Here is a 19,346-nt window from a genome sequence, read left to right on the forward strand (position 1 = left end):
TGGAGCTGCTTTTGCAATGACATTCTTATGAAGACAAACGTATGAGGGGAAAAACCTATGTCCTTAATTTCTTTATTAGTTTCTTCAAAATGACTAGATTCGAACTTCTTTTTTCGAGAGACTTTCTCAAGAGATATATAAAATACGTATTTCACATTGAAAAAAATATCGTAATTAATGCTATCCATTAGACAGTTCCATTCTCACGCTTTACAATGACTGAACAACAGAAAAGCAAGCTTTAGCTCAAATTAAAAAACAGGTCCCGTTTCAGAATGCATTAAAAATTTGAACGATTGAATATTTTGCAACCAGTTATGTGGGAAAGGAAAAGAGTGTTGCCATGTTTCACTAATACCTACGTCCTGTTCCCACAAACGACATTTATGTTCACCTTACCTGCAAACGGGGCTTTTTATCGGCTATGCATATAATTCGATTATTGTTATCAGAAACCCCGAGTCTCAATGTTCTCACGCTAATCGGAGTGGAGTGTAGAACAGTTTTTCCCTTCTTTGTTTTTAAGAATTGAACATGGTGGCTGATATCATGACACATAATCTACGTAAAAAGAATGGTATTATGGGGTACTTGTAACAAAGAATGGACGCAGAAAAACAAATTTTTGATATGCAGTACGTCCTCTTCCAGTTTTTATGAGCTTTCCCACTATATACATGGGATATGCGATGGTTTCATTCTACCATCGTCTATTTAGTTACTGGACCACTGGACCAGAACTTACAGTTTAAAACAGTTTCAGAATGACTGAAAAGTCGTGCTAAGGAGCTTTATAATTAGCTGAAAAATGCTTAGGAGCTGTTCAAGTATTACGTAAGTACATTTTTAGCCATTTTTGCTCCCCCCCCCCCTTGTCAGCAAAATTTCGTCATCAGATCTGCCCCTCTGAATCCTAACGCATATTGGTGGGATACACAGGTTGGGGGTATCGGGGGGGGGGGGGTAAGCGAGCCCCCTCTCACGATCAAAAATTTATTTTTTTAATGCAAAAGTAGTATAATTTTTTGTAATTGAAATTTCGGAAGAAAATACCTTTATGTTATTATAACAAATTTCTGTTAATTTCAATGCGATTTGGAAGATATGAACTCAGAATTTATCATTAATAAATTCATTGCGACCCACTCTCTAAGCCATATGATGATAAATCACATAAAGGTCCTTGGCCCGCGGACCAAATATGGCCCTGGGTTAAAACGGTGACTTGACTGCAGTAAAAAATTGCTACCGCAGGGATTCCCCCCATCGAAGGGTTAGCGCACCAACCTCTTGATTATTATAAAAAACAAGCCTGCCGTTCGGAATCGGCAATAAATTGTAGGTCCCGGTCTAATTAGCCCTCGTGTGCAGAAAATAAACGTGGTGCGACACAAATGATCAAATGACTAAGATGACATAATAATTAAGAATTTTAATTGTTCAATCGGATGACAAAATCTCTTTTATGATACTAAATTCTATACAAAAATGTCTTACAGAATCAACTACAGTGAGGAGAAAAACTAAATTTGAAGACTAGGTTTCTGTTCATTCGTTAATATTGGAATGAAACGATTTTAAAGGGCTTTTAATGATGATAAAACAACATATTTTATATTTTATATGCTGACAGAGTAAAGAAGTAGAAATTCACTTATAACAATAAGTTCATTATAACGAAATTTATACCATGATTGTGATTGTCGTTCTTTAAATTCGACCACTAAAATATACCATGGAATTTCATGGTTCGATACACTGATACACATATTTACTTTCAAATCCATACTCATGTTTACATGCTTATTTCACAACTAATTATCCTATAAGCAATTTTATTAAAAAATATGAATTCAGAATAATCTGTACATAATTTTCGATGATTTCTAAAAATTCTATTGAAATTCGAAAGTTGCTGTACATTACAGAAAAAAAATTTAAATTGAGAGTAATTATGCCTCAAGGAAATTTCGACTGATAACTGATGAACCATTAGCAAAAGATGTCCATAAACAAATGGATAAAAATTTGTTTTATGCATAAAGTTTGCAAAAATATCCAGCACGTCGTTGAATCTCATTAAAATATGAATTATAATGTGAAACTGGGAGTAAAAGTTTCAATCCCCCAATGCTTCTTAAGAGAGAACCAGGAATAGTTAAGCTAATGGAAGCGTAACGAAGTCTATGACTTATTAATGTTGTTTTGAAAGTATTCGAAATATGTAAGGTCATGACCGTATTAATGTGAAATTAGATTATTTGTGGATTTGCTAGAATATATCAGTTACATTTCATACAAACTTCGCGAAAAAAATACATGAATTTAAATTTTATCTGAGGCAGGTTTTTAAAACATTTTATTTTCTTTAGTTTTTTTTTTTCATTCGTTTTTTTATACAAATACACACTTAAGTGCCAGAAAAACTGGTACGCCCACCTAATATTACGTAGGACCCGCTCGAGCAATCAGAAAGGCTGCAATACTACGTTGCATGCACTCCACTAATGTTTGAAGGTACCTGAAAGCAATTCCCACACACCACGGTTTTTTCAGGGCAGTTCACAACATTATTCCATGACGATGCGAGGTGATTTCATGCAGCACTTTGCAAGGTATTCCATATGTTCTTAATAATGTTCGTGTCTGGGGATTTAGGTGGCCTACGGAGGATGCCGAAGTTAGAAGAGTGTTCGTGGAGTCACTCGGTGGCATTCCGACGGGTGTGGTGTCGCATTGTCCGAACCTGTCGGAATACACGCATGACACAATAGATGAAAGTGTTCGGAAAGAATATTTGAGTACTGGCCACTATTCAGAGTCATCTGTAGACTTATCAGGGATCCCATATCATGCCAACCACTCATGTTTCATACAATGACGGAGTCTCTACCAGCTTGAACAGTCGATGGTTTTATGGGGTTTTGCATCTTAGATAACTCCAGCGCATGCCCACACACGTAAACGTTCATCAGCCCTATACAACTGAAAAAGTGACTCGTAAAATTAGGCACCGTGTTTCCAGTTCTCAACAGTCCAATGACAGTACTGGCGAGCTTAGACGAGGTGCATAGTTTTGTGCCTTGCAGCCACGGTGTTTTCACCACAAAGAGCAAAAAATCTATAACCCTAAAATTGTTCAATCACTGCACTTCACACTTAGAAAAACTGATGGCAGATGACGATTGGCGGCCCTACACATAACAAGCATCACACAGAATTAAACTTCATATCGGGTTCATAACAAGTACATGAACATTCATTCCCACATGCACCACTTCGTTGGTACATGTGGAAGAAGTTCTACAGAGGAATGTAGATGCATGTGTGGTTTAGTAGCTATCAAAATTATAGTTTTGTGCCTTGCAGTCATCTAGGTAAGACTGACATTCTGCACATATAGGAACCCTGTACTTAGAAAACGGCTAGCAGTCCAAGCTGAAGGACATTCCGAAGTCCTGGACCAGCTGGCTGTCCAAAAATGTCAAAGCAGCTATTGTTCTTTTGTGACAAAAGAACCAGCAGAGCAGCTTTTTGCATCAGGGAAAGTTCGGTATATGTCTTGGTGCAGTTAGAAAAGGAGAGTCTGATACTCGTGAGCAATTCCTCCTTCCCGTACGAGAACTTGCATGAGGCCCTGTATGAAGTCGAAGAGCTGCTCCAGAACGCACTAACCAACGTGCCCAGTGTGGCTGGAACGCAATAGTCTGTGGAATGAAAAGACAATGAGGGAGAGGAGATATAAACCTAGACACGCTGATGGTCCGCGACTTGGTGCTTCTAAACGGTGACAATACCAAACGAATGCATACACATCGAAAAAGGAATAGGGTTTCTAGACCTAACGCTTATACATATAGCAACTCCTCCTCGCTAGCGAATTCCATCAACTGGTCAGTAGGTGATGAAAAGTCACCGAGTTGCCACGCCTATATTCACATCAGGTTTCAAGACAGGCCTTGCAGCACTAAGAGGAGACGTTATAGAACTAGATAATGGTGCCTCTGGAACCTCGTCAAGACACTAAAGCCAATTATAATTGTAGCAGATGATTCGAAAGATGCGGCAATCGCTCCTCGAGTACACCAACGTCGATATATCCTGAGCCAAAGCTAACGAGGGTATGTGGGGCAAGGGGGGGGGGGGTATGTATCAAGACGCTGATCGTTTTGCAGAAGCCACCAAAGAAACCCCACCAACGATATGAAGGCTTCTGCATGCGCTGCAAAATCCAGACTCTGGCGGGAGCTGCTCCTGGACTGGCAAGCTAAGTGGGATGACCCAGAGGCGTATGGAAGATCGGCCCAGAAGGTAATTCCTCGGATCAAGACCCTAAACAGCAACTGGCCTAGGGAGGTCATTATGCTTGCAACGGGTCACGAGCTGTTCTCCGCCAACACACCTTAGAAGGTTTATATTAATCCCCAACAACCGTAATAGCTGTAGAGAGATCGGAACCAAACTACATTACGCCACCTCCTGCTAGTCTACAAAGGGATTTCAAAGCCTTATCAAAAGAGCTAGAAAAATAATGAGTACTTAACATCCTAAAGTGACCAGACTCTATCAAGAAACTTATAAGACTGGTGAAATCTCTGGAATGATCGGGCAGAATATAGACGAGGAGGGATCCAGCACCATTCCAGTATAGCCTAGACCAGTGGTGCGCAAACTTTTTTGAAGCGCGACCCCATTTTGACCAAAAATTTTATCGGTGACCCTTACATAGCTTAACCATGGGTCTCGGTTTTCTGGGACATTCCAATTTGTGACAGTAAATGTGCTGTCCAGAAAACACTTGTCATAACGCTTGTTTCGATTTTAATTAGGTGATATATTGACTTCCAAAGTTTTTTTTTTTTTTAATATCATATAAATATTTACTTTTTTTATGTGCTTAATGTGCCTTATGCAAGATGAAAGTAGCGAGGTGTAGAGTCATGAAAGGTTGCGCGAAAAGCCAATCATCTCTACATTGAAAATGCTGTGGTGCATATCACATGCGCCGGAAGTTACGTTCAGAGTCACTTGAATCGTAATAGCCTGACATTTTAGCAGAAGAAACCGATCTAACAGTTTTCAAAGTTTGCTAACGTAGGGACTCTCACATGGAGTGGTTAGCGCAACACAATGGAATATAATATACTCTCAGTGAGTATAAAAAAGACTAACGTTAGAAATCGGCAATACATTGTAGGTCTCGTTCTAATTAGCTCTCGTGCGGAAATTGATCATGGTGTAACGAACATGATCAAATGATGTAACAGCTTTCCTAGCTATATGTGTTCTTATATAGCCCCCCCCTCCGCCCCCGTAAATAGTATGGCGCACCGTTAAATGGTTGTATTTATCCTTCATTCACAAATGGTCGTCTGTAACCGTTCTTTTGATACGCTGGCGCATCGGTCTATCAAATTCTCAATATTTCGAATCATGATAGGTCCGTACTCACCTCTGTTATTGTTGATTTTGAGGACTTGATCGTCACTTCTTATCCACGAGTCAACGGTGACGTGTTCTCGTACAAAGGACGGTAGATGACATCTCAAGACAGCCGTATTTCCACGAACAACAAAGTCATCATAAACTTGCGGAGTGAAACGCTGTTTGATTACTACAAAAACAATGTGAAAGAAGGAAATCGCATGAAACTAGCTTAAAAATTTAAATGTTGTGAAAACCATTTTATACTATGGATTGTTTTTTCACATTCTATTCGTTCATTTGTTATTCTGAATGGAAATATCATTTTGAAATAATTTTTGGAGAATAGCAGAAGGGCAACGATGAACATTACTGATCAGTTTACTTGACAAAATCATGTTTGTGTAAATCTGTTTAGCACTTAACTAGATTCCGAAGAGTCAATTCAGTCGATTCGTAGAATTATAAAGAATCAATATAAGTAACGCATTGTGAAATGCAGTACTGATCACGTTATGGTATTTTATTAGTTTTGTATGTGTGGAAGGGAATTCGAAGTCATGAAACCAATTATTAGACTGTATTCTGGATAATAATAAACATATTGATATGAAATTACCACGGGCATGCAAAATGTATCTCCAGGTTTTTAATTTCCAGATATCATGTGAGATGTCCCACCCACGCACGCTAGTTAACGTACCGATCGGATGCAATTTCAAAAATATATTGGATTTTGTTTGAATTAAATTATTTTCTTTTAAATTATATTTTTTTATTAAATTTTCTCTGTTTTTTCTGTGTACAGTTTTATTTCGTTACCTTATTTATCCATTACACTTTTACTGACATATATCTTTTGAACATATTTTCATAACTTTTGAATTTCTTAACCTGTGAGGACGCGCAAGGGAGTGTTTCGCATCCCACGCGAATATATTTTACGGAATTTCTAACTTAGCTATTTTGTAAATGGGTATAATCCAGTGTAGCTGCTTCTAAGGTTATCTTTCAGTAGGGGAACATGTCAGACGCGAAATTCCCTCTTTTGTTGTCTTGAATGTTGAATGCAGCTACTGGGATGTTAATACACCCTTGCGCGTCCTGATCTTACTTTACTTGTACCAAAATTTCTTTCAATTCGAGTTACGAAGATAAGATCATTGATGAAAAAACAATAAATGAGTCAGATTGGTATGTGTCGTAAGAGTTATACTCTTTCTTCTGAGAAAAATCTTGCTAAGATACCGTGGATGTTGTAGATGAAATGGGCTTTCCATATTCTGCTGCTGAAATTTCAAATATATGGCCTATGATAATATTTTTCCTTGCTCACCATCGCTGCAACCTATGCAAGGGTGCTCTTGTTATCAACGAAAAATTGCCAAAAGAATACAAGAAAAGAAGGCGCTTTTCATCTAGGAAGACCTTAGCCCTTTATTTAATCAGATCCCAAATAGTAAAAGAGTCTACACGCCAACTAAAAGGAAGATCCTGAAATAAATTTTCAGCTTCCAAAAAATTTGGAAAAAAAACTAGACTATACAAACGTTGCTTTTTTATGTGTGCGTGTGTGCACGAGAAAAAACAGAAAAACAAAAACAAGCTGCAAGAATATTTGTCAATAATGCAGCTCTTCAGTCTTTGCGTTAATCAGTCTTTGCGCGGAGTGAGTGGAATGATGTAAATTTTCATATCAAATAAATGCTGGTATTTACTCATAATTTCTTCCATTTTGATTAAATGTAGTTTTTAAGATTTATATTTACTAAAATTTGAATAAAGAACGCGTTTCAGAAGAAATTAACTGGTGGGGTGTGAAGCACCTCCTTGGACGTTCTCGTGTTCCTTCTTGTAGCGCGTGTGCTCCCGGGATAAAAAAGGAAATGCTTTAAAATAGAAATTATGCTGACGGGAAATAGTTTTTTTTAAAAGATTTCTTGTGTATACAGTAATATTCCGACTTACGCTATATCCGACTTGTAAATTATCTATTAAATATAGTAAAGAGCTTATCTGATTATCTAATTATAGTGAAGATTGCCTGATTATCAAATAAACATTGTTTTATTCGATTAGAATGTAATGAAACTACATTGATATTTCAGAGGCGTCCGTATTTAAAGATGAACCCTTCAAAATGATTTTGGAAATGAAATACATACCAAAAGGCTTATTGTGGCATCTGTAATTTTTGGACAGAAAGTCACAATTTCATACGTGAAGACCAAAATTACACCAAGTCTTAAAAAATTGTCCTTTAAGATGATCATGAATGCTAATGCACGTGGTCTGCAACTCTCAATCAATTTCAATCCACAAGATTGGTTTTTCTTTTCTCATTTTTAAACACAAGCATCTTATTTCCTTCAATGGACCAAGATGCTATCAGAACACTCAAAACTGTTTGACACGCGAATTCCATTTGTACAGATTTTAGAAAATAAAATCTTTTAAGAAAAAAATGGATTATAGTCACGAAGCAAGTTACATTTTACGAGGGCGTTATTAAGCCATATAGTACCATACTATAGCTATAGTAAGAGGGGGAGAGAAACGTGTATTTCCTAAGTTTTGGTCCCGATAAAATAATATTTTGTGTATGTAATATATTTTTCATGTATGCATTTTGTAACATTTGTACCTCACATAATTCTACAACGACTTACGTGGCTATCGTCGGTCTAACTTTTCCCGTAAAGAAGAATTCCAGAAAATTTCCAGAAATTTTTATTTTACATTCAATCGAGCTTAGCGGATTCTAAGCGTTCAGTATTTTATAAGGAAGATAATAATGTTTAACCTTTAATTTATTCACTTTTTGTTAATATTTTTATACAAATAAATACAAACATAAAGGCCACAACAAGCAAATTGTCAAAAATACGGATGCCAAATGTAACGAGAATATCCCGAGTAACGGAAGTTTACACAGTTATGGTCTATTTCCAATGTCATTCGGGTTGCGTCGACCAGAAATAAGTACTCTGTTCGGCCATGACGGTTTTAAAAGAAATGTTTGCTCTCAAGCAAAATCGAAACATGCCCGTATGCCTGCAGGAAATCGTATACCCAGTAGAGGTATTTATAGTTCAGAAAACTAGAGTATAAAAGAATTGCAGCAGTTTAAATAAATAAATCGAATAGTTGTATAGAGCCTGTAACACAATAGCGAAAGCAATTGCATTTATCTAGCACTCAGAAAACTGCAATGAAGTCGTTGTTTTCCCCTCTTTCAAATGCTTTGTTATTCGTGAAATGTTACTGTACTTCCACAATCAGTTACATAATCAAATCAAAATTTAAATAAACCAGGTATATTTGTATGATTAATCACAGTTCCGTAAGTCCCAATTCGGCATTTATCTCATCAACCGTTCGTCGTAGAGGTATGGTTCCAATGCAAAAAATTCTCAAACTTTTGTTCAGAAATACCTTTGTACTAGTTTAGGGAGTGAAAATACAGTGTGTCCCAAAAAAAAAATCATATGGTCCCCTCGCCCTCTAACTTTTAACTTAAAATTTGGTGCCCTCCTCTCTTCTGAGAGCAACAAAAATGCAATATTCACTAAGTATTTGAATTGAAAAATCTGAGGAAATGTGCGAAGGAAAAGCATAAATGAGGGAAAAAGGAGCATTGCCCGTTAATTTATGTTGTTCTTTACCAAGTTTGGTCCAATTTTCGAACGAATGTTGCACTTATAAACATGAAATTCTTTTGTTTGCTTCAGAAGAGACAGGACAACAACTTTCTGATTCGGGTTTTTGAGCACAGGATATCGATATAGACATTAACTTTTTTTTTATTTTGTGACATATTTTGTTTATATTACGAATGATGCACTTATAAACATGAAATTCTTTTGTTTGCTTCCGAAGAGACAGGACAACAACTTTCTAATTCGGGTTTTTGAGCACAGGCTATCGATATAGACATTAATTTTTTTTTTATTTTGTGACATATTTTCACTCTGGTACAGAGAGATTTCTGAAGATAAGAACGACTTAGGACATACAGGACACCCTGTGAATTGTAAGTACCTGCCTTTTAAATTACCCGATCTAACATACACTCGTGTTGTTTTTTTTTTATGCAATCCTATCTATAACTACAGAGTATTTTTTAGAGATTGTAGTTTTTGGACAAACTTTCCAATCATTCAATTTAATTGTACAAATTGTAAATTATTTATCGATATTGCAATTTTAATGCAATTAAAGAGATACGTGAGAGTTGAATTTTCCGACATAAATATTTGTATTGGTCAAAATTCAATCCATTGAAAAAAATTGTTTTTTTTTTAAATTTTATTAATTTATTAATATTTATTTATTCTTTCAATGATTTTTTTTAATAAATGTTATGCGTTTATGATTATAATTTACACTGAATAAGTTTTACTTCACTGACCTCCTCGCACGTGTACGTCTCTACTAGTTATCGTCCCAATGACATTCGTAGCAACGCATTGGTAAATCGTGTCGTGAACATCTTGACGATATTCCGTCCTCGGAAATGGTGGGAAAACAAGTGTTCCGTCTGCCCTCAAGTAACGCAAACCTGGGACATCAGCTGCTTGAGCACCTTCTCTCGTTTTCCATATGACTCTAGGGAATGGTGAACCGTCCGCTACGCATCTGAGTTCGGATCCACTTGTGTTCGAGAACTCGACGCTCGCCGGAGGCTCGTTTTTGAAAACGGGGCCCCGATTGTCTTTCCTTGATGAGCATAATGCACCTGAAAGAATCAAAAAGTATTCTTAAATAAAATTATTTTGTTACATTGCGATTAAAAAATAGCCTTCATATAAGTTTGGGAAACTTCATTTTCAGTTGATATATCGCTAAAATCAAAAATTATTTGATAGAGATAAAATCATACCAGTCAATAAATATATTAAAGTAAATGTGGAAAATCCGGTTACTGTGCATAATAACAGACCATTTTGGTAAATTTGATCAGCTATCCTAAATTTATCGACCTTACCAATGATTATGCATAATATCCAATTGTCTATTGGTAAATACTTAAAAATTATCACTTTCACCGGCGATTATACATAATACCAAGCACGGTTCGTAAGCATGATAAATCGTTCTAAATTCAACACAAATGCGGGGAATTATGCATGATCATCATATCAGATTGGTAAATATCAGCACCATTGTGCCGTGACAAGATTAATTATACAGATATCCTGTATAATAACATAGCATAGTACATGTAAGACAAAGTTTCAAACGGATATAATGAATTTATGATTTAACTAATTTTTCGGAAAATCCCCGAAATAACCCCAATGTGAGGAATTCTGAAATCGGGCCTTGATATAACGAACTCATATTAAAGAATATTTACGATTTTACCCCGATATAAAGAAATCATATTTAACAAATTTTACTACCGCACCTCGATTATATGATGATATATCATCAAACAGATTATGCAATGTAACCCGACATAATGCATTTTTTGTGTATATGCAATAAGACCCCGAATATAAGAAATTCCTATTTAATGAATTCTACAATCAGACTACTATACAAAGAACTCCTATTTAACAAATTTTACGTTTGCACCACGAGTTAACTCTCATTTAACAAATTTCGCGATCGTACCCTGATATTACGCACCCTTTTATCAAATTATTGTTACGTATATACATATTTTAAATTTATCAAATTTACCAACGACGTTTGGGTACGATGCATAATCGCCGGCAAAAGGGATAAATTTATCAAACTTATCGAAAAGATTTTGGCGATTATGTACAATTACTGATTTTTATGCCTAATAATCCATTCATCACATGTTCCATATATACATGCATTAAATTTATTTCCCTTCATGAGCAATTTTCAACCACATTTATCATACGAGAAAATCAAATATTTCAAACTACGCTGCAGATAATTTAATCAAAATATTCCATCTTATTTACTTTCTGTTGTTGTTGTTGTTATATTTAGGTTTCGTATTTATTATGTGCGTGTATTTTAATAAAATAATTATTTATATGTCAATTTTTTTATCTTGTTTTCCATTTATTTTGGGTAATTTGCCTCTTTTGGTCTTATATTTCGTTTGTATAAAATAAATAAGTTCGTTAAACGAGGATGTGTTTTGACAAATTTTATTCTTGTCATTTAATAGTTCGTATAACACAATGTTATACACAATGTTATGTTTAGGAATGATCGCAGAATACTGACGTATGCATCGTCATAAGTCGAATCGCGATAAAATATCTAAGATACTAAAATAAATATTCTTTCAAAGTATATTCCACAATTTTCAATCATAAACATTTAAATTTGATGTAAGTTCTATTCATTTTTCATTCTACAAACAAATATTAATTTCTTGAAGAGTTTTTAATAGGATGATATTTCACAGAAACGTGATAATATAGGTCTCTTCATCCACGAGCGCTATGGAGCCATTGATAAAAACGTACAAACTGATATTCTTTTCCTAGATTCCTCTAAAACCTTTGATAAAATTCCCCCATGATAAACTTCTCTTTAAACTCTTCAACCTTGGCTTCAACGTGCAATTACTTAATTAAGTGGAGGCTTTCCTAAAACATCGTAAACAGTTTGTCCATTTTAATCATCATAACTCCCCTCCCCCCCCCCCCCGCCGAAAAGTCTGGAATCCCTACACCTCCAGTAATATAGACAAACTCGAATCAATCCAAAATTAATCCACCCGATTTGTTCACGATTGCTGGTCACCTTTTGTTTCCGTGTCCGAACTGAAAAACGAACTTCATCTCCTTCCTCTCTGTACTCTTCGTCTCATTTCTCGATTAGCATTGCTATATAAAATTTGTCATGGTCAATCCAACATGGATACTTCTGGTATCTTAGCCAAACCATCCTACATATCTCGAAGACTCGGCCATTCCCTTAAAATAAAACTTATTTTTGCTTCTATATATTGACTGTTTTAAATACAGCTTCTTTCCTTATACCATTGGTGAATGAAACAAACTCCCAAGCTTTATTATCGAATCCCCCACTATCACTAGTTTGTAGTCCAATATCAAACAATATCTTTGTCATATTCAATCGCATCCTCTTGCAGAGGCCCCAGGACCAACAATATTGTATAAATAAATAAATAAATAATTAATAAATCATTTCGCTTGGATATTCGAATGTTCTAGATTCAGGACTCATTAATAATTTCTTAATATATTGTATTAAAATGCATTTATTCATTTTTGAATTTTTAAATTAAGCGTAAAGAGAGTTATAAAATTACGTTCTGACAGACGCCATGGCGCATACTCTACATCAAGAGGATTCCAATGAAAACATATTCCAATCTAATTTATGTAGTCATTTTTTGAAACTATGAGTTAATAAAGAAAAACAGAAGGTACGGGAGAAGTAATAATTCGAATAAAAACTGTTAAAACCTGATTTTGTTTTTCATTTCGAAAGTTGTTTTTTCCCATTTACGATCCTTTAAGTTCTAAATTATTTCTTTACATAACAGTTTACAATCTCAAAAAATAACGACCCCCCCTCCCAAATAAAATTAAAAAAATATACACCACTGACACTCGAAATGAACGAATTCGATGGCAGGAAATTTTTAGCCGAGTATAAATGATTATAATAAATACTAAGTATAAATGGTATTAATGTATTGATTACTACTTTTTGTTTCAAAGTATTTCATGCGGATCACTTGAAAAGAAAGACTTATCTTCCGGTTAAAAAAATATAATTATATATATTCCAACTACCACTAACCACTCATTTATAGTTGCATTCATTAAAAACGGGGAAGAGACACGGAAAAAGCAAAAAGAAATAAAAAAAAGAGTTTCTGTCAGAAAACAAATTGATCAGAAGGTTATGGGAACACGATTTATTTGAGAAGATACTAATGAATAAAAGACAACGATAAACGACCTAATATGGAAAAAAAAAGAGACTCCCACATTTTGTATATGTTTTCTGTGATCATGAAATTAATGTACCAAGTCACTTCAGTTTCCATTTCAATACTACGACACGTGCCGATGCATCGTTGTAATTATTCTCTTCTTTGCATGGGTAATTAACTCACGAGAGACATCAAATGAATATGAATGATGTTGTTTTGGATTCTAAAACAATAAAAAATGTCTAATATTGCTTTTGAAATGATAGAAATGCACATAAAATAAATTAATCATCAAATAATCAACATCAATACAAAAGTTAAGTTTTTTTTCTCTTTAACTCTCGTTTCTTTCTTGTTTTTTAAATTAATTGATACATTTTTCCAATGCAAATTAGAGTTACTAAAGATGGAAGACGAAATTGGCAAAATGCAGCTCGAAAGGTTTTAATGGAATGGGGAAGGTTCATCTACCTTGATCTTCAAAAAAACTGATCGTCTACTGGAGGCGACAACAGCCGATATTCAGTCAGACAACTAGGAGCGTCTGACGTCGTCCACTTAAAGAGACATTTACACGCTACTGAATTGAGTGTAATGAATACGAGTGTGTTTGTTAATAATCTTGAGAAAATATCGGAAAATGTATTTATTTTTTTTGAGAAATGGATCTAGAGGACCTGTATTTATTTATTCCATACTTCATGAGACATCTGATGCAAGAGCACCACAACCCATGAAATGCAATTATAAAATTTCAACATTCACGCGGAAGAGGAGAGAAAGAAACTCGCCGAAAGAGAAATAACGGAGTGAGTATCGCGAAAAAAAGTAAACAATCATAATGTCCCTGCGCACGTAATAAAAAGTTCCATGCGATTTGGATTTGGTCAGTCGTCTACTGCTGTCACCGGTAAAGCTCGTTTGTAGTGGATGTGATGAACTCCTCCGTTCTGTACAATTGAATCAATCTTAAGTCACTTCCAGTGGACGGCCAGCCTAGCACTTATAGAGAAATCCCAATGAACTTTCAATTTGTCCCAATGAATGTACCACGTCATGCCAGTGGCATGGTAAATTCTTTGACGTTAGAATGAATGTCACCCGTTGTAGGATTCCCACCAATCAAAACTCACTACGTCACGCTTGTAACGGCTGTTATACATGGGGTAGGAGACTTCTAGCGAGGAAATATTGAAGCACCACCAGTTACGATGGGGGAACAATTTTCCTTTGCTAATCCTTGTGATCGACGTGATGGTGAAAGAATATCTTACCACTGTGCTTCTCACACTATGAACTCTTTCCTTTAATTAGAATAAACAACTCCAATCTCATCACCATAGAGAGAGTTGTCGTTCTGAAATTACGCGGTGTGGACCCAGGGGCGTCACCAAACACTATGAAAGGTGTCGTAATGAGCTAAACCTATCGATGCGTTCTTACATACTCATAGCAATTAAATTTTATCAGAATAATTTCAAAGTTGTTACATTCCGTTGTGGAACCTTAGTACAAGTGAGCTGTAGTTTGCAAAAAAACGGTTGAATTAGGTAGGACATTTATGTATAGAAAGTACTTCGAAATTGCACGTCAGCCTTAACATCAGTCGCAACAGTAAGACCTGTTGATCTGGTACTTTTTTATGCAAAAAATTCAATTCTTTCCCTTTTTAAAACTGTGATCGGAAATTCACTATTGAAGAACGGCGAATAAAATTTAAAAAAAGACGTTTTTCGTAATTATATTTGCATGGCATACTACTACTTTGCCGAACACCAATTCCGGTCATATCACTCACTACACAGTAATTTACTACTGAACGAGTTGAGTCGAGAACCTTTCTCTTTCAAGAAAGCCATATAATGTTCCGTCTATTCATCTTCGACAGAAGGGACTTCTGGCTTGGCGTGATAGTATATTATTGCGAAAATTCGTTATTCTGTGAAAAATATTTCCGTTTGCTGTGCACTCAACTTCCACCTCAGTTGCCTCCTCAGGTTATAATTACACGGAAAAAAAGAAAAAAAAGGAAACTTGAAGTAAAGTGAGAGTGAAAAGACACACATCACAGGTTTTATCAGAGTAAGTACTTTATACCGTTTTCCAATCACAAGTATTCGTTTAAATTCACCATCATATAAAGAGTATGGGTTTCACAAAATCCGTAGCCGTAGCTACCCCGCACCATTGATTCATTGATTGGTACAATGCGTTCAGAACATGGCCCTCAAGTTATTTTTTTTAATGAATTTTTTTTTTTTTCATCGTCTGATTTGACTTGTTCCTGTACGAATTTCAAATTATTTGGATTAAGTGAATGAGAAGTGAAAAACATATGCTCTACTTGTTTTGATCAGTATTATTTCGATGAGAATTTACAAGAGAAGAGGAAGAAGCGAGAGTTGAACGATATATAAATTGTATATTATGGTGTTAGACAAGATCGAAAATTTCAATTTCATGAAAACAAATAAATAAATCGTAATTTTTTTAGATGAGTCGTTTGCGTGTGGTTGCGCTAAAATCATATTTTCGGAAACGTTGAACAAAAGAAACGTAGAGTATCTGGTTAATCTATGATAATAAGAAAAGGATTCACCTGTAGAACCATGTTCGATCCATTTTTTCCACTTCAAACATTTTTCATACTTCGAACTATTTTCGCTAAAGCAATATATGTTTCGGAACAAATATCTGTAGATCTTTTTTTTTATTTGTAGTGAAACAAACTAAAGTTTTCAATTATTCAGCATATTGCTATTATTTTAACTGGGAATAGAACACTTTTTTTTTTTCCATTCTGTAAACCTGGCGTGATTATACTGTGACAAAAATGATAAACGTGATAAAAAAAGACAGTTTTGTGGTTTATTTCTGAACGAAAACTTTTCAGTTTGGAGCATGTGTTTGTCTAGTTCAAACAGTTTAGTTAACTTACGCTTTCCAAAGACTTACGGGGTTCCAATTTGACACGACAGTGATTTTTGTCTGAAGTGTGGAGAGTTCCACAATCGACTCGTTTTTGTCTTTTTTTTTTTTCGCAGAGGTACGGTCGGCCTCACTTAATCGGAATACGGATAAACGACATCCCCCATTAAACGAATAAGATCCTCTAAATCCAAGAATTCTCTCATAAAATCAATGTTAAAGTTCCCCGCTTCAACCAAAAAAATTCAGCAACTTCGCAAATTCAGCAATTCGTTTTGCTCGACAGCTATCAATACACACCAACCAAAGTGTATTTAATATTTTTATCTAAGGATGATGTCTCTCTTCGTTATCCATACGATGGTTTTCAACAGCTTTCTGATGCGAAGAGGAATTTAGGAAAATAAGAAAATTCAACTGCACGTTTAGGGAATTGAACCCATGCCCTCTCACTTCCCGGATGGGTGACCCAGACTATAAAGACAAAGAATCTCAATCGTAGAGCTCGTATGCGCTGAACGTACATGGGCAGTCGGACCTGGAATAAATGGAAATATGGAATGAACTGAATGCATTTGGAATGAATGGCAAATATGTGTTGCCAAGTTAAAACTTGACATGACACTGGGTACTAGCCTCAAAGTGTCTAAGTAGTCTTGAGTTTATACTTCTAATTATTTTATTTTCGTTCTCTGTTGAACCCATAGAGGGCGCTAACTTTCTCAATGGAAAGTGAAAATGTTAGATATTGTGATCGTTATTCAATGTCAATTTCATTTCATTATAATGTCTGATTTATTCCAGAAAATCTATGAATATTGATCCTTCATCTGTTTTAAATATACAAACTATACTAATGGTGTCAAACAGAAATTGAATTGTTCTCCGCATAGTTGAATGCCCGTCAAGTGACCGGTGTTGTGACAAAAAAGATCAATATGAGTGAGATTTCTTTTCTTTTTGCTAGCTTAATTTTTGATGAAAATGAAAGAAGATACCAGGTATTTATTGCTTTCTGATATTTTTTCCTAATTTAATTTTTTTTCTAATCCTAATTAATTCTGTTCTCCCACAAATATATGTTTCATATATTTGAAAATTCAGATACACACAGCGGTTTCCAGATAACTTCTGGATGATTTTATAATTAATGTAATTTTTCGAAAATGACACTTTTTAATAATCCTCCAGTGGTAAAATGATAATTATGAAAACAGTAAGAACCGGCTATAAAATCTATAAAAATGCAAATATTAATATTTAATTATTGGTAGCGTAATTAATATTCAAGAGAAATGAGAATTTTTCATACAATAATTTGAATTGGAAATTATAACTTCAGGGTAGTTGCTATTTTTTCTTTGTTTCAGCACTTACTAACACATTTCTTTAAAGCTGTATTATATCCCTATTTATGTCTTCAGTTTTTTAGCATATGAATTTTTGTAATTATTAAATGATGGTATATTTACATTGGCAAAAATTTGATCAATTTCGAAATTTGGTTATTCATCCTTTGTTCTCATCCTGGTAATTTTTTCACGTGATTCTAATTTGACAGGGATATATAGCTTTTTATAGGTTTTTCTGAACAACAACGGCAATTCTTACTTTATGTCTCTCTCACCAAGAGATTGGCACACTAAATTGCGGAAAGAATTTCCTTCGGAAGCAACCTACTCTGAAGTCAAGTCACCTTACTTTGTGTTCCCCTTTGTTCTACCCCTAATTCACGAATGATTTTTACAAAGTCTTCGCAAAAATCGAAATTCTGAATCGCATGCTTTAGTTACAGTAAGCGAGTCTCTTATTGATCTGAAATACCATGCTCAAGCCCGCAGTGATTATTTAAAAAATCCTTAATCATTGTTTATAACACGACATTCTTAATTCAAATTAAGTAGTTTATAGGTGAAGTAATACATACATAAAATGTTTGCAACTCCAAGTTGGAAGACTTCGCTTTTTTTTATCGATGTCCTTTGTTTCCGGAATTCCAGGGAAGAATTTTATTCCGACATCTGCAGCACCGCGTGTGACATCGAGAATTTAATCAAACTTATTGGGTAAAGCCGGGAAAAGCAATTTCAAGTGTCTCACGTACAATAGGACATCCTTTCGTGAGAAAAGATTGGCCACCTGATGCCTATTACATATTCAATACCGACCGATACAGATGTTCTTCTAACTGCGAGTCTCAGAACAGATATGGAGTGTTTATATCTCCCAAACCTTTCTTAATCTGATACGGCAATGGCAACGCCAAAATGGAAGATGTTTTCGTCTCTTCGGACAGATGAAAGTGTGATTTTCCGAAATAGTCATGACGTTTTTACACGTACTTTTATTTATTACTATCACTATTCTACTGAATGGCGTGTTTCATAAGTACGTGTTGAATTCATGTTAATAAGTGAGTCTGGACTGAAGTCAAACGAAAATGCGCGTGTATTCATGGAAAATACAAATGGGAATTTGTGAAAAAAACGTTAGTGATTCATAGCAGCTGCATAAATGTTTACGACATGCACCGTTTTCGACGATTAACCAGCTGAGGGGCCGCGACGCATATGTGAGTCAAAACTCTGGTGTACCAAAAGGGGCAGCAACTCACATATGCGTTCACCAAAAATGGTTTTGAAAGTGCCAGGAACGCACATCTGCGTCGGAGAAAACCAGTTCCTTCCCCCATATCTTTTGTATTGCACCGGACACTAATACTGCCATGTCATACGCCCCTTTCCTTTCTCCATTTTTAATCTTTCAGACTGCCCCTCACTCGAAGATCTCTAAAATAAAAGGACACGGGAAAAGAAGAGTTGCGGGGCGCATGTACCTTCCTACACATTGATAACACAAATACTCATACGTAGACGAACACAAATGAACAATTGAGTGTTGTTTGACATCGGTTTTCTTCGAGGATTATCACGAAGACTACTTTGGGTTGGGGAGGTATTAGGAACTCGTGGAATAGAAGCATTCTTGGATATCAGATAATTCCCGTCAACAAAGGGAAACAGATTTCCTTCTAAAAGGCCTTGATAGACTGTAGCATATTTCATTCTGTCAATTTATCAATGTCGCCAAT

General features: G+C 35.4%; 1 protein-coding gene across 1 annotated transcript in view; it reads right to left on the reverse strand.

The window, feature by feature from the left end:
* LOC149078983 (cell adhesion molecule Dscam1-like) overlaps window positions 1–19,346 on the reverse strand; it is a 123,188-nt gene that overhangs the window by 87,946 nt on the left and 15,896 nt on the right. Inside the window, exons 2-3 of the mRNA XM_089241231.1 lie at window positions 9,836–10,162; window positions 5,453–5,614 (exon numbers count right to left, since the gene is read on the reverse strand). Coding sequence (XP_089097357.1) covers window positions 5,453–5,614; window positions 9,836–10,162 — 489 coding nt within the window. The remainder of the gene's footprint in view (window positions 1–5,452; window positions 5,615–9,835; window positions 10,163–19,346) is intronic.

The sequence above is a fragment of the Pholcus phalangioides genome, unplaced genomic scaffold, assembly GCF_987345545.1.
Source record: "Pholcus phalangioides strain wild (caught in Gottingen) unplaced genomic scaffold, Ppha-v1.0 ptg000013l_1, whole genome shotgun sequence".
NCBI classification, from domain to species: domain Eukaryota; kingdom Metazoa; phylum Arthropoda; class Arachnida; order Araneae; family Pholcidae; genus Pholcus; species Pholcus phalangioides.